The sequence below is a fragment of the Pseudophryne corroboree genome, chromosome 3 (assembly GCF_028390025.1).
Source record: "Pseudophryne corroboree isolate aPseCor3 chromosome 3, aPseCor3.hap2, whole genome shotgun sequence".
NCBI lineage: Eukaryota > Metazoa > Chordata > Amphibia > Anura > Myobatrachidae > Pseudophryne > Pseudophryne corroboree.
This window is the reverse complement of record NC_086446.1, coordinates 89422811-89437494: the sequence shown is the minus strand read 5'-3', so window position 1 is coordinate 89437494 and position 14684 is coordinate 89422811. Positions and strand designations below refer to the sequence as shown.

General features: G+C 48.3%; 2 protein-coding genes across 3 annotated transcripts in view; one reads left to right on the top strand and one right to left on the bottom strand.

The window, feature by feature from the left end:
• Positions 1-13698, bottom strand: part of LOC135057051 (zinc finger protein 1 homolog) — a 59935-nt gene extending 46237 nt beyond the window's left edge. Inside the window, exons 1-6 of the mRNA XM_063962930.1 lie at positions 13366-13698; positions 12363-12515; positions 9138-9329; positions 8760-8838; positions 8544-8641; positions 7041-7143 (exon numbers count right to left, since the gene is read on the bottom strand). Coding sequence (XP_063819000.1) covers positions 7041-7143; positions 8544-8641; positions 8760-8838; positions 9138-9329; positions 12363-12473 — 583 coding nt within the window. The 5' untranslated portion in view covers positions 12474-12515; positions 13366-13698. The remainder of the gene's footprint in view (positions 1-7040; positions 7144-8543; positions 8642-8759; positions 8839-9137; positions 9330-12362; positions 12516-13365) is intronic.
• Positions 13462-14684, top strand: part of LOC135057067 (zinc finger protein 34-like) — a 65918-nt gene continuing 64695 nt past the window's right edge. The window contains exon 1 of one of the 2 annotated variants that reach the window (XM_063962967.1): positions 13462-13781. The gene's annotated coding sequence lies outside the window, so the exon portion shown is untranslated. The remainder of the gene's footprint in view (positions 13782-14684) is intronic. The other variant, XM_063962969.1, reaches the window with a different exon arrangement.

The window sequence follows — 14684 nt, the reverse complement described above, 5'->3', positions numbered from 1 at the left end:
GGCCAAGCGGGGCCACAGTGTCCTCGACAGTAGAAATGCGGGTTTCCGCCTCCCCCACTCTCTCTCTAACTCGTTGTAGATCCTGGTGAATTAAGGAAAGATCTGATTGCACCTGGGTGATCTTTTCGGCCAGCCTGCCTTCGCTGGCATTAACTGCGTCCAGTACCCTTTGGATAGCATCCTCTGAAGCCTCCGGGGGGCCGGAGCCAGCACTTGTAACCGGAGAGGGGGGAGAGGAACCATCCTGCGACCCCCCCATTCTCTTATTTTGCGCGGGAGGATTTCTAGCGTATTTTTCAAGCTTGGCCGCAGCCTGAGAAGTCTTCCCCATAGTATTCGTTATAGTCACCCCTACAGGGAGTTGCAGCACTATATGAGAGAGTTATGGTAAACCAAGCAGGCAAGCCTCCAGTCAGTGCTATATCAACAAATCAGGAATCACACAGTGGTAGACCAGCAGCCTCCAGCTGGATATATATAATGAAAAGAGAAAAAGTCACAGTAATATATTTCTGACAGGGATTAAGCAGCAGAGGGGGCCGTGATCCGGGGGCACTGAGCAGTTATTAGGACAATGGGTAGGAGCCTAATTCCTCATCTCCCAAGCCCCACACTGGAAGGTTATATATTAGCCACAGCAGGGGTTCTCAGAGACTGCAGCCGGAAGTGCCTGTGCAGCCTCTGATAGAGCTCGTTTTATTTATTTATTTATTTTTTATTTTTTGTTGTTGTTTTTTTTTATTTTCCCCCACAGTGCCCCAGCCTGTGGAGCAGGAGAGCAGTGACAGGCAGAGAGCGTCAGGCAAGGAGGAGCGGGGGATACGCTCAGCCCAGCGGACTGCAGCAGACTCAGGAGGTGCACTCCGTGCGCGTCTCCCAGCCGCCGACCGGAAGTAGCAGGGCCAGCCGCGGCCGGAGCAGGGGAGACCGCACTTACGGCAGCGGGCTCAGGCGGCAGCAGGAAGTAGGAGAGCAGGGAGCGCTCACCGCCGCAGATCTCTCTCCGGGAGCCCGACAGGCAGTGCAGACAGCGCGCCGATCCCCGCCACCACGGACACCGCGTCCCACGTGGCGCGACAGCAGCCAGGCCGGAGCCGTCCCGCCGACCAGGCAGGACAACGGAGCGAGCCAGAAACACTCCTATGGGTGCACCAGACGGTAAGGCAGGTCCAGGGCACCTCTTAACCCCGGGGGGGAGACTTCAGGGTATCTTTGAGGATGTTCAGGCAGGAGAGCTCAGCACAGTACGTGCTACTCCATGCCCAGCATAGCCACGCCCCGCAAGTATCGTAATTCTTAGCAGCACACCAGGTGAAGTAAGAATTCCAGACCCTATAATAAATTCGTGCAGATACCGGTTTGCAGACCTTTAGCATAGTTTGAATAACAGCCTCGGAAAATCCTTTGGGCCTCAGGAGTGAAGTTTCAAGAGCCACGCCGTCAAAGCCAGTCTGCCCAGGTCCAGGTAGACACAAGAGCCCTGAACGAGAAGGTCTGGGCACTGAGGAAGTAGAAGAGGACGCTCTATCGACAGACCCTGCAGGTCTGAGAACCAACGCCATCTGGGCCACGCTGGAGCAACTAGAAGTAGTATTCCTCCCTCTTGCTTGAACTTCCATAGTACCCTGGGCAGGAGTGACACTGGAGGGAACACGTAGGGCAGCCAAAAGTTCCATGGAATTGACAGTGCGTCCATGAATGCTGCTTGAGGATCCCTTGTTCATGATCCAAAAACCAGAACTTTGTGATTGTGTCGAGATGCCATCAGGTCTACATTTGGTAGGCCCCACTTGTCCACTAGGAGCTGAAAGACTTCCTGATGAAAACTCCACTCTCCGGCGTGCATGTCCTGACGACTGAAGAAATCCGCTTCCCAGTTGAGGACACCTGGAATGAACACTGCCGATATTGCCGGCAGATGGCGTTCCGCCCAATGAAGAATTTTTGACACTTCCATCATTGACATGCGGCGTCGAGTGCCGCCTGCATGATTTATGTACGCCACCGTGGTGGCGTTGTCTGATTGTACTTGAACAGGCCTGTTCTGTATCAGAGGCAGGGCAAGAGTCAAAGCATTGAACACCGCCCGCAATTCCAGAATGTTTATCGGAAGGAGAGATTCCTCCCCGATCCACCGACCCTGGAGAGAGGGTTGCTCCAGCACCGCGCCCCAACCCCTCAGACTATCGTCCGTAGTCAGGAGTAACCAGTTGGGAATCCAGAAGGGACGGCTCCTGTCCAACTACTGGTCCTGTAGCCACCAGCCCAGTGACAGACGAACCTCTGGAGTCAAGGAGATCATATGAGACCTGATCCGATGAGGCAGGCCATCCCACTTGGAAAGGACTAACTTCTGTAGAGGGCGGGAATGAAATTGAGCGTACACTACCATGTCGAATGCCGACACCATGAGGCCTAATACTTGCATCGCCGAGTGTATCAACACTCTTGGGCGAGAGAGGAAGTATCTTATCCTGTCCTGTAGTTTCAGGACTTTCTCTGGAGACAGAAACAGTCTTTGGCTGTGTGTGTCCAGCAGTGCCCCCAGAAGCACCATGCTCCGAGCAGGGACCAGCGAGGACTTCTTCCAGCTGATGAGCCACCCGTGGGCTGTAGGAAGTGTACAGTCAGTTGCAGATGACTGAGGAGGACATCTTGGAAGTTTGCCAGGATCAGCAAGTCGTCCAGATATGGCAGGATCCTGATTCCCTGACGACGGAGATAAGCGTCATCACGGCCATGACCTTGGTGAAGATCCGAGGAGCCGTGACCAGTCCAAATGGCAGAGCCTGAAACGGATAGTGAAGGTTGCCAATAGCAAACCGCAGATTTTGCTGATGCGAAATGGCAATAGGTATATGCAGATAAGCATCTTGTATATCCAGGGATACTATATAATCTCCGGGTTCCATGACCAGTACAACTGAGCGCACCATTTCCATACGAAACTTGGACACTCTCACAAATTTGTTCAAAGATTTGAGGTTGAGTATAGGCCGGAAAGATCCATTGGGTTTCGGGACAAGAAACAGGGTCGAGTAGTATCCTCCGCCTCTCTGGGACAGAGGAACCGGGACTACCATTCCTGCATCCAGGAGGGAATGCACAACCAGGTGTAGAGCTTGCGCCTTCAACGGGTCCAAAGGGATAACCATCGGTCGGAATTGGCGAGGGGGATGTCTCTTGAAAGAGACTGCATACCCGTGAGAGACGACTTCTCATACCCATGCATCTGAAGTGGTCTTTAACCAGACCTGGGTGCAGTGCAGAAGTCGGCCTCCCACCCTGGGATCCCCCGGGGGGAGGCCAGCCCCATCATGCAGCAGGCTTGTCTTGTTTGGAAGCAGGCCGACGGGCTGCCCAGGATTGTTTTGCTTTGGGCTTGGTTGTTTTGGGAGCACAAGCTTGTCTCGGGTATGCCTGACCTTTTGCTTTCCCTTGAGGTCGAAAGGAACGAAAAGTGGCACTCTTTGCCTTCTGTGCAGAAGGACAGTATTAGGGAGAAATGCAGTCTTAGCAGCCGCTAAGTCAGTTACAATGTTGTTCAGATCCTACCCAAATAGGATGTCTCCCTTGAAAGGGAGTACCTCCAAGGTCTTTTTGGAGTCCAGGCCCACCTTCCATGACCTCAACCACAGAATTCGGCGAGCCAGGATGGACGTAGTTGACGCCTTGGCCGCCATTACACCTGCCTCAGAGGACACCTCCTGAATATAATGAGATGCGGTGGTAATATGAGACAGATATTGTCTGGCAGTGTCTGATATATCCTGAGGCAGCTCTTCCTCTAGTGCCTGAACCCATGCTTCAATTCCTTTTGCGGCCCAGGAGGCTGCTATAGTGGGTCTATGTACAGCATCTGTAAGGGAGTAAATACACTTCAGGCATCCTTCGACCCGCTTACTTGTCAGTTCCTTCAGTGAGGTGACAGTGGTGACAGGTAGAGTAGATGACACCACAATACGGGTGACATGGGCATCCACCGGAAGCGGAGATTTTCCCACTTGTTACACAACTCAGCGGAGATAGGATAAGGAGCTAGCATCTTTTTAGACAGGGAGAATTTCTTACCTGGAGAAGACCAGGGTTCTGACATATGTCTACCAAATGGTCAGAATGTGGTAAGACCAATTTAGCTACCTTCTGACGTTTAAATTTATCAGGTTTCTTAGATGCAGTAGTAGGATCTACATCATCATCGATTTGTAGAATCGGCTTAATAGCCTCCACTAGGTCAGGGACATTAACTTGCGTTGTAGTTTCCTCATCAAAAGCAACTGTAGTGTCTGACGATCAGTATACTCTCTATCCTCATCAGAAGTAGCATCTGAGATATTAGTGGATTGTGAGGAGGAGGTGGCCTGCTTAGAGGACCCCTTGACCGCAGAGGGACGTGGGGTAGGTTTTTGTCTAACCAAAGATTGATTCAATTGTTGTATCTGGGTAGACAGATTATCCGCCATGGGCAGATTTACTATAGGGACAATATGTGGCTGCATTGGCACAGGAGGTCCCATAGGGGGCGTAAGGCGTGTCACAAGCGTATTAAGCATATTTGAGAACGCCGCCCAAGGTGGCTCCTGATTGGCTACAGGAGCAGTGGGCTGACTGGGAGATATATGGCACATAGTACACAGGCCATCCTGCAAAACTTTCCCCTCAGGCAAATCCTTGGCACATGCGCTGCATGACGCATAAGCGTCCACGGATTTCCTGCCCTTTGTGGTAGACATTGTAGGGAATGTAAACTTAGAGCGTAATAGTACGATATAGCCAGACAAATACAATACCTGCAAATAAATCCCTTATTTATGTGGCAAAAAATGCAAAACACAAGCACAGAATAAATGCGGTATGAGGTGACTGAAATACACAGTAAAATACACTTAACTGTAAATGCTGCGCAGCACTATATACGAGACCCTGACGCACCTAGTCCTTAGGGTACAGAATACAGTGATAGCTATAGCTTGTGATACACTGAAAGTGAAATCCACACAACAGATACAGGCACACACAGTCACAGTGACAATGCAGATAATTATTTTAGTCAGACAATAAAACTGCACTGAACTAGTATATATAAATATATAGCAATGCGCGGTCTGAGACCGGATGCATACATCAGAATACTCGTACAATATATTCTGGTAGAGGTACACTTGTTCTTAACTAACTCTGTCTTAAAATGACATGTAGAATAGCGCTACATGTCACTGATAAATCAGGCGGATTTACAGAGGAGACCTTGCCTGCAGTCCCGGAGACCAGTCGCAGCTACTGATAAGATGGCGCCCAAAGTCTCAGTCAGGGAGTGAGGAAGAGTTTGAGGCAGCTCCAGGGCGGGAACACCAGCAGTATATGGCGCCCGGAGCTGAGGGAGAGGCTACAGGTCCAGCGCCTTATTTCCTATGCTGGTCCTCACCACTGGGTACTATGGAGCCTTTTGTAAAATGGATAATGTATTATCCGACCTGTGCTCCCCTGCCCTGCTGGATATAGTGGGGTCCCTGTACGGCCACAGTGTCCATGCCAATGTCGCGGTGCGGCTCCTGAGACCGCGACCGGAACGGGATTTAATGGCGGGTCCTGACTGGGGGACCCTCTTACCTCCTTCCCTTAGTAGCAGCCATGCGATTCAGGAGAGCGTCTGCTGTGGTGTGCCTAGAAACCGGAGCGCCTCCGCCGCAAGTACTCGGGAACAGAGCCAGCGGGAGTATGCAACGCCGCTGGGGAGGTGGTGGAGCCGCAGCACAGTATGTCACACTGACATATGAAGTGCTGCAGCCCTTGAAGTCTTCTAAATAGCTTTTTCAGGGCTGACTAGCGCAGCCCCCCCTGTTAAGTGACCTGCTTATGCAGGCACCAACTCTAAAACTGAGCTCACAGTGCCTGGAGGAGGGGTTATATAGAGGAGGCCCCACAATGCATCCTGGGACAGTCTAAAGCTTTAGCCTGTTGGTTCCTCTGGATAAAGATCCATCTCTACACCCTGATGTATTCCTTGTGGAACACAGTGGACCTCGCTGCAGAAAGCACACGAATGGGCAATACCAAGTTGCACTGCAGGTGGGGTAGATGTAACGTGCAGAGAGATTTAGATTTGGGTGCAGTGGAAATCTAAATTGCAGTGTAAAAATAAAGCAGCCAGTATTTGCCATGCACAGAAACAAAATAACCCACCCAAATCTAACTCTCTCTGCACATGTTACCTCTGCCCCACTTGCAGTGCAACATGGTTTTGCCCATTAGTGTGCCTTTTTGGTTTGGTAACCAACCTGAATGGGATCGGTATAAAATACCTACAATCAAAATCCCGACCGCAATTGACCGACGGTCAAAATCGCGACAAGGTCAAAATCCCGACATGGACAAAATACCGACAAGGTCAAAATAAAGACATGTAAAATGTTGACAGGTAAAAATGGCGACACGAGTTTTTCATTTATTTTTTTTGGTGTGTATGTCCACATAAGTCGACATGGACGCCATATAAGTGTACCGCGTCCCCTCGCATGGCTCGCTGCGCTCCCCGTGCTTCGGGCACACTATTATATTCCTCCTCCAGATCCACTGGGATGATAAAGTATGAACAAGTCGGTTTCAATGAAAAAATCATGAAAAACTTATGTCGACTTTGACCTATCAACATTATAAATGTCGGTATTTTGACCTTGTCGGTATTTTAAATGCCGGTATTTTGACCATGTCGGAATTTTGTCCATCGGTCAATTGCTGTCGGTATTTTGACTGTCGGTATTTTGCCTGTCGGTAAATTGACTGCATCCCACCTGAATAACACTTCTTGTAACCAATGTAGTACGCCTAACATGGCTGCCTCGCCTGGTACTCTCTAAAGAATGATTGCATGGTTCTGTTGAACCTGCATAAACTTCATATTATCTCACTTATTGTTTGCATTCTGACAGTCTCTGTATTTCATGCTAAACTGTATTATGCTCATACTCTCTGTTAAGCACCGCGAGTCCTATTTGGAGAAAGAGCACTATATAAATAAATGTATTATCATCAGTACTCACCTGTGCTGATATCTGTTCCCTGCCCCTTAGACTGCTGTTCAAGCCTCACAAAGGTCTCTACTCCTTCTGTATCTTCTACCTTAATATTAGTCAGATAATCACCCTAAATAAACCACAAATCAATAACTCGTTAATAGCGTCTGGTTTCATTAACCAATAGAAAGTCCGTAAATAAGACAGGCACAGCACCTCCACAGATCAAATAATACGTCAGTTTTAGTGATGTTAGGGAACCACCTGATAAGGTCACATGGCCGTTGGTAGGTGGGCCCACATTTTTGGCCAAGAATTGTGCTAAGAACCTCAATTTCACTCCGTGTTAAATCATAGTTTATTATAATTGTTCTGATTACTAATGTTCTTAGTGCGTGCATCTGAATTTCCTTTTTTTTGTGGCACTACAAGTCCCAGTAAGGTCAAGCCCACCCCTTTTACTCTGTAATCGTCTATGTATGTACACTTGATGGTAGAGAAACCTTCTATCTACACTAGCATCCCACCCACCTGCAATTAGGTGCTTTTAATTAACATGGGTTCTTGCATTTGCTGTCTGCATATTAGAATTGGCACTATGATAGGTAAGACCTAGGTAAAGGTAATGTAAGGGACCCACCTGATGAGGTCACCTGGTCATTGGTGAGCCCACATTTTTAGCCAATAATTGTGCTAAGAACGTCAATTTCACTCCATGTTAAATCGTAGAGTTTATTATAATTGTTCTGGTTACCAATGTTCGTAGTGCTTAGAGTGTGCATCTGCATTTCCTTTTTTTGTGTGGCACTACAAGTCTAGCACCTCTTATGTTTAAACTTAGGGTGTGTAGTCCACTTCATTATTCAGGTAATCACCCTAACCACAAAACAATAACAAGTTAATAGTGTCTGACTTCATTAAACAATAGAAGGATACACCTAGTTTGCATCTACACTATTCTTGTGAGAACAAAGGGAAGTGCTTGCAGCCTGGAAAGGATGGGGGCTACTGGGAGGAGGGGGTTTTGGAACTATATGGCTCAGAAGAAGAGGCTGCTGAGGGTTTACTTTAAAGATAGAAGTGTCCTTCTAGGAATGCTGACATTTTATGCTTTCTGTTGTCTCCCTCCGCTCTGATGACCTGAAATCTATGTGAAAGATTATTTTAGGTTTTTCTGACTTTATTCCTTTTATTTACTTGAAGTTAATTATGCATTCCGTAATTGTATTTCTTAGTATTTACCTGTTTTTTCCCTTGTACTTTAACCCTGGAGATATTTCTCAATAAATCCAAAAAAATCTGTGTTATATCTGTGCTCTGAATTCATGTGCCTAGAAGGGCCCATGCTACAAGTATGCAATAACTGTGGATCTTGTAATAGTGATTTAAGTATCTGCGAACACAAACGTGCTATTCAATACTCTGCGTGGTGGCAATTGGATTAAAACCCATGTCCCGACCGCCCACCTGCGTCAGGTAGGCGTATCTGAGTGCAGGCTGGGGATCGGTGCCAAGACAGCCTAAATCTACCTGATCCTCCTGTGGTATCCTGTGGTTCTCCTCTGTAAAATTCTGTGTATAAAGAGGACGGTGACATCTCTCTGGGGTATTTCTGTTACTGGATCCATCTGCGGGAAACACAGTGACTGTGATTATTTTTATGTGTGTGATTAGCAGATGATGTTTGTATATAAGTGAACTCCACACCAGGTCTCCCGTATACAATAAATTGAAGTCTCCTTTTACCCAGTGATTTGAGAGGCGGTTGTTTCTCCATCAAAACTTTGCTGCACAGACCCTTGTGTTCCTTTAGATAGGCCACCTCCTGCATGAAGAAATAGACAGTGACATCCTGACACACACAATGGTCATCACCCAGACACATCACCTGGTGTTACTGTATAATGCCCCATTCCCAGCAGTCACCTCTCCAGTCATCACCCAGACACATCCCCTGGTGTTACTGTATAATGCCCCATTCCCAGCAGTCACCTCTCCAGTCATCACCCAGACACCTTCCCTGGTGTTCCTGTATAATGCTCCATTCCCAGCAGTCACCTCTCCAGTCATCACCCAGACACCTCCCCTGGTGTTACTGTATAATGTCCCATTCCCAGCAGTCACCTCTCCAGTCAGCAGCTGAATGATCTTGTTGGAGAGTTCCAGGATCTTCTTGTCATTGCCTGTCCAATGTATCAGTGAGTGAGGTGGCAGCTCCATGATGGGGTTCTGGGTCCTGCTTAGTCCTCCTGACACAAGGGAACATCTGCTGGGTGTCTCATGTTCACTGGATGTCTTCTTTACTACTATGTAATCCTGTGAAGTGGAAAAGACACTATCAATGCATACACTCTCAGTACCCTCACCTCCCCAGTCATGACCCTCTATTATTACTATAAGTGATGTCACGGTGACACTCCCAAGATCCACTCACCAGTCATGTTGCTGTAGTATTACTATATCTATCTATCTATCTATCTATCTATCTATCTATCTATCTATCCATCCATCCAACAGTGATATCACTGTGACACTCTCAGATCCCCTCACCTCCCCAGTAATGTCCCTGTACAGGGCTGGATTAACAGTGGAGCGACAGGGGCGGTTGTCCAGGGACACAAACACAGGGTCGTTCTGACCTACTGATTGCAGAGAGCAGGTGTGCAGCAAATTCTTGTCCATCCTCAGTACAGAATAGTGGGGGTACTGTGGGGCAGAATATTAATACCTGGGCATTGTGTGGCATATGAGTGCACTGTGTGGTAAAATGGACATACTGGGCACTGTGACATAATGAGCATAGTGGTGGTAGTAGGTGGCAAAATTTTATTTATTTTTCATACACTAGGGGTCACTGGAGTACTCTTGGGATATGGACGGGGCATTAGCAGGGACAGGCACATTTAAATATTTAAATTAGTAACCCTACACCCCCCCCATACTCCCAAGAAGCCTCAGTGTTTTTTGTGCCTTCACAAGGGAAGGGCACGATCTGGGTATTTCTAGACTTTACTATTTAATTTTTCAAAATACTTTTTTCTTTTTACTTTCACAGTCCCTTCCCAGCTTGCTAAGAAGCGTGGGTCCGGACTGTGTGCTGCTGCTATAGCAGCATAAGGCTTGTCGGCGCTCAGCAGAGGAGCCCCGCCATAGAATTTCATCAGCAATTGCTGACTAAGCCATGGCTGCAGGAGCAGGATGGAGACTATTGGGGGGGTTAGAGGCACTGTACCAGACACCCTCTCCCCAGAACCGCTGCTGCGGAAATGCACGGTGGTCAGCTCCCGCTGCCACCATCCTGTCTGTATATGGAAAGCACAGAGGCTGCTCCCACACACTCTCCCCCCTGCACAGTTCACTGACCACGGCGGTCAGCTCCTGCTGCCACGCTCCACTCAGATCACAGAGGCGGCGTTCAGCTCCTGCCACTGCGTTCAGGGTGGTGGGGGGAATGTCCTGATAATAATTACTGGCACTGGGCATATACGTGGCGGTCAGCTCCCGCCGCTTACTGTGTACTGGGTAGGTGTGAGCCGCAGTCCTCTCCCCTCACTTAGCTGCGTCCCAGAGAAGTAACGAGCCTGGCGGTCAGCTCCCGCCGTTCTGTGGGCGTCTGCGCCTGCTCGCTGTCCTCGAATCAGGCTCTACAGTGAAATTCCTATGCACGGCGGTCAGCTCCCGTTGCCGCCGTTATGTGGGGAGCTGCTCCCACTCACTATTTCCAGATCAGACTGCACAACTTGTATCCATGTTTGTGTCTGAGAATCCGACTTATCCAGCCTCTTAGACAATAATGCTACATTTGCATTCAGTGTACTCAACAGTCACCCAATCAGCAGTCGGCTGTGCCGACAGAATCATTCCCAACTCCTGTTCTGCGCCCCCAGTAACTTCCTCCGGGGAGGAACACTCAGCCTGAGACATGCCGACACGTAGTACTGACACAACCACACCAGCTAAAACAAGGGGACAGACCCACAGGGAAGCCTGCAGAGAGAAACACAGAGGGAGTATGCCAGCTCACACCCCAGCGCCCATATACTACAATCAATAATATATGTGGTTAGCGCCCCCCCTCCCCCCCCGTTTTGATCCCTTGTACTTGTAAGGAGCTTGGAGGTCTGGGCCAGCGTCTCTGCAGCGGCTGCGGAGAGAGAAAATAGCGAGAAAATGGCGCTGGTGAGTTGTGCAGCTAAGCCCCACCCCTTCACGGTGCGCTGTAGTCCCGCTCAAATTTGAATCTTTTTATACTGGCGGGGGTATCGATGTCTTCTGTTCATCTAGTACTCACCCTGCTTCTTTCTTCTGGCTTCTGTGAGGGGGGTGATGGCGCGGCTCCGGGAACAAGCAGCTAGGCGTACCAAGTGATCGAACCCTCTGGAGCTAATGGTGTCCAGTAGCCTAAGAAGCAGAGCCCTTAACTAAGAAGAAGTAGGTCTGACTTATCTCCCCTCAGTCCCACGATGCAGGGAGCCTGTAGCCAGCAGGTCTCCCTGAAAATTAAAAAGCCTAACATAAGTCTTTTCCAGAGAAACTCAGTAGAGCTCCCCTAGTGTGCGTGTCCAGTCACTCCTGGGCACAGAATCTAACTGAGGTCTGGGGGAGGGACATAGAGGGAGGAGACAGTTCACACCCAGTTAAAGTCTTTTTATACCCCTTTTACACCTACGAGCACGGGTCGCAGCCGGGTGCCTGACACGGGAGCTGCCCCCTGCTGCGACCCGTGCTCGGTCCCTTTCCCATCAGCAGTCACAACCCGGCATATTGCCGGGTTGGTGACACTTCTAGCTACACGGCAGGGGCGGCGCAGGGAGATCACATGATCTCCCAGCGCCGCCCATCCATACAGTGTAAACGAGAGCCGTGTCGCATCGACACGGCTCCCGTTTACACTACACCCTACCCGGATCATTCCCGTGTCCTACCCAGGTAGATAGCCGGGTAGGATTCACGGGTCACTTGATCCGGGTTTACCCTTTTCCACTTGCCAAAAACACGGGTAAATGCGCGCCCCCGTGCATTTACCCGTGTTTTTTGAGCTAGTGGAAAAGGGGTATTAGTGTGCCCATGTCTCCTCCGACTCCGTCTATACCCCATGGTCCTCTTGGAGTCCCCAGCATCCTCTAGGACGTAAGAGAAAATAGGATTTTAGTATCTACCGGTAAATCCTTTTCTCCTAGTCCGTATCCCTCCAGATCCCCTCACCTCCCCAGTCATGTCCCTGTATTATTACTATAGATTACTGAAGTCACAGTAACACTCCCAGATCCCTTCACCTATCCTATCATGTCTCTGTATTAGTACTATAGATATAAGTGATGTCACAGTGACACTCCCAGATCCCCTCACCTCCCCAGTCAGCAGGTAGATGATCTCCAGAGTAAGATTAAGTATCCTCTCAGTCATGCGACGCCTGTCCTTGTCCATCGTCAGGTAATCAGTGACGTGTGTCATCCTCATGTGAGGTCCAGAAAACACTCTGTTTCCTCACAGCTGGATTGTCTAGGAATAAATATAATAATTTCAATAAACACGGAGTAGGAGAAAGAAGAATAAATTATTACACCGCAGGCTTCTCCCTCCTGAATAATAGTAACAGGACAACAGAGGCTGCTTCCTCTGTATAATAATAAAAAAAGGATAACTCATGCTGTTCCCCTTGTAGAATAATCATAAACCAGATGATGCTTAATAATAATAAATTATAATTGGATACTACAGGCTGCTTTAGCTGTATAATAAAAAAACAAAAATAAAAAACGGGACACCGCAGGCTGCTCCACCTATATTGTTTTCATCATAATTATTATTATACAGGAGTAGCAGTCTCTGGTGTACTGTTATTATTATTATTATTATTATTATTATACAGGAGGAGCAGACTCTAATGACTTATTATCAATGTTCTTCCTGTATAATAATAACAACAACAGGATACCAGAGGCTGCTCCCCCCACATAATAACAACAACACCACACCAGAAGCTGCTCCCCCTGTATAATATTTATGAAAGGACATAAAAGGATGCTCCCCTTGTATAATATGTATAACAGGACACCAGAGGCTGCACCCCCTTTATATTTATAACAGGACACTAAAGGCTGCTTCCCCTGTATATTTAGAACAGGACACCAAAGGCTGCTTCCCCTGTATATTTAGAACAGGACACCAAAGGCTGCTTCCCCTGTATATTTAGAACAGGACACCAAAGGATGCTCCCCCTGTATATTTAGAACAGGACACCAAAGGATGCTCCCCCTGTATAACATGTATAAGAGAGCACCACAGTCAGCTACCCCTGTATAATAAAATTATAATAACATCAGGACACCAAAATAATAATCACGCTCACCTGCTGCCAGATACAACAAGGTCTTCTCTCGGTCTTTTAATCACCGTGGATGCTATAAGTGAGAGGGCCTCGGCCGGGTGAGATCAGCAGTGCTGCTGTTGCTCCAGCGGAAAACCCGCAACTCCGCCGCCTACGAATTTGGTAGATTGGTCTTCGTGAAAATGGCCGCCGCTACCTCAAATTAGAGGACAATCATCGGAGCTATCGGCTACAAGAAAACTCACATCTAGCTACAGAACCGCCAGTTACTTCCTATACCAGTTCGACAGCAGTGTTTCACTGTATACGAAAACAGAAGCGTCCATTTTCTTGTGGCTTAAACTCAGCCCTCCTTCTCTGACATTACTCCCAGCCTCCTCAGCTGTAGCCGGCCAGTGTGTATTTCCTATCTGGGTGTCAGTGGAGCTGTGTTTCCGGTACCGGCAATGATCTTTATTTATTACTACTACTGTTCTTGTTGTTATTATTATTATTATTATTATTATTATTATGTATAACGTGTAATGCTGGGCAGTGACTGTGGGTATGGGGGTATATGTGCTGGGCATGAGGCTGTATAATGTGTGCCCAGGTGTGTATGTATGAGGTGTAATGCTGAGCAGTGACTGTGGGTATGGGGGGTATATGTGCTGGACATGAGGCTGAATAATGTGTGCCCAGGTGTGTATGTATGAGGTGTAATGCTGGGCAGTGACTGTGGGTATAGGGGTATATGTGCGGGGTATGAGGCTGTATAAAGTGTGCCCAATATGTATGTATGAGGTGTAATGCTGGGCAGTGACTGTGGGTATGGGGGCTATATGTGCTGGACATGAGGCTGAATAATGTGTGCCCAGGTGTGTATGTATGAGGTGTAATGCTGGGCAGTGACTGTGGGTATGGGGGGTATATGTGCTGGACATGAGGCTGAATAATGTGTGCCCAGGTGTGTATGTATGGGCTGTATAATGTGTGCCCAGGTGTTTATGTATGAGGGTGTAATGCAGGGCAGTGACTGTGGGTATGGGGGTATATGTGCTGGACATGAGGCTGAATAATGTGTGCCCAGGTGTGTATGTATGAGGTGTAATGCTGGGTAGTGACTGTGGGTATGAGAGGTATATGTGCTGGACATGAGGCTGAATAATGTGTGCCCAGGTGTGTATGTATGGGGTGTAATGCTGGGCAGTGACTGTGGGTATGGGGGTATATGTGCTGGGTATGAGACTGTATAAAGTGTGCCCAATATGTATGTATGAGGTGTAATGCTGGGCAGTGGCTGTGGGTATGGGGGCTATATGTGCTGGACATGAGGCTGAATAATGTGTGCCCAGGTGTGT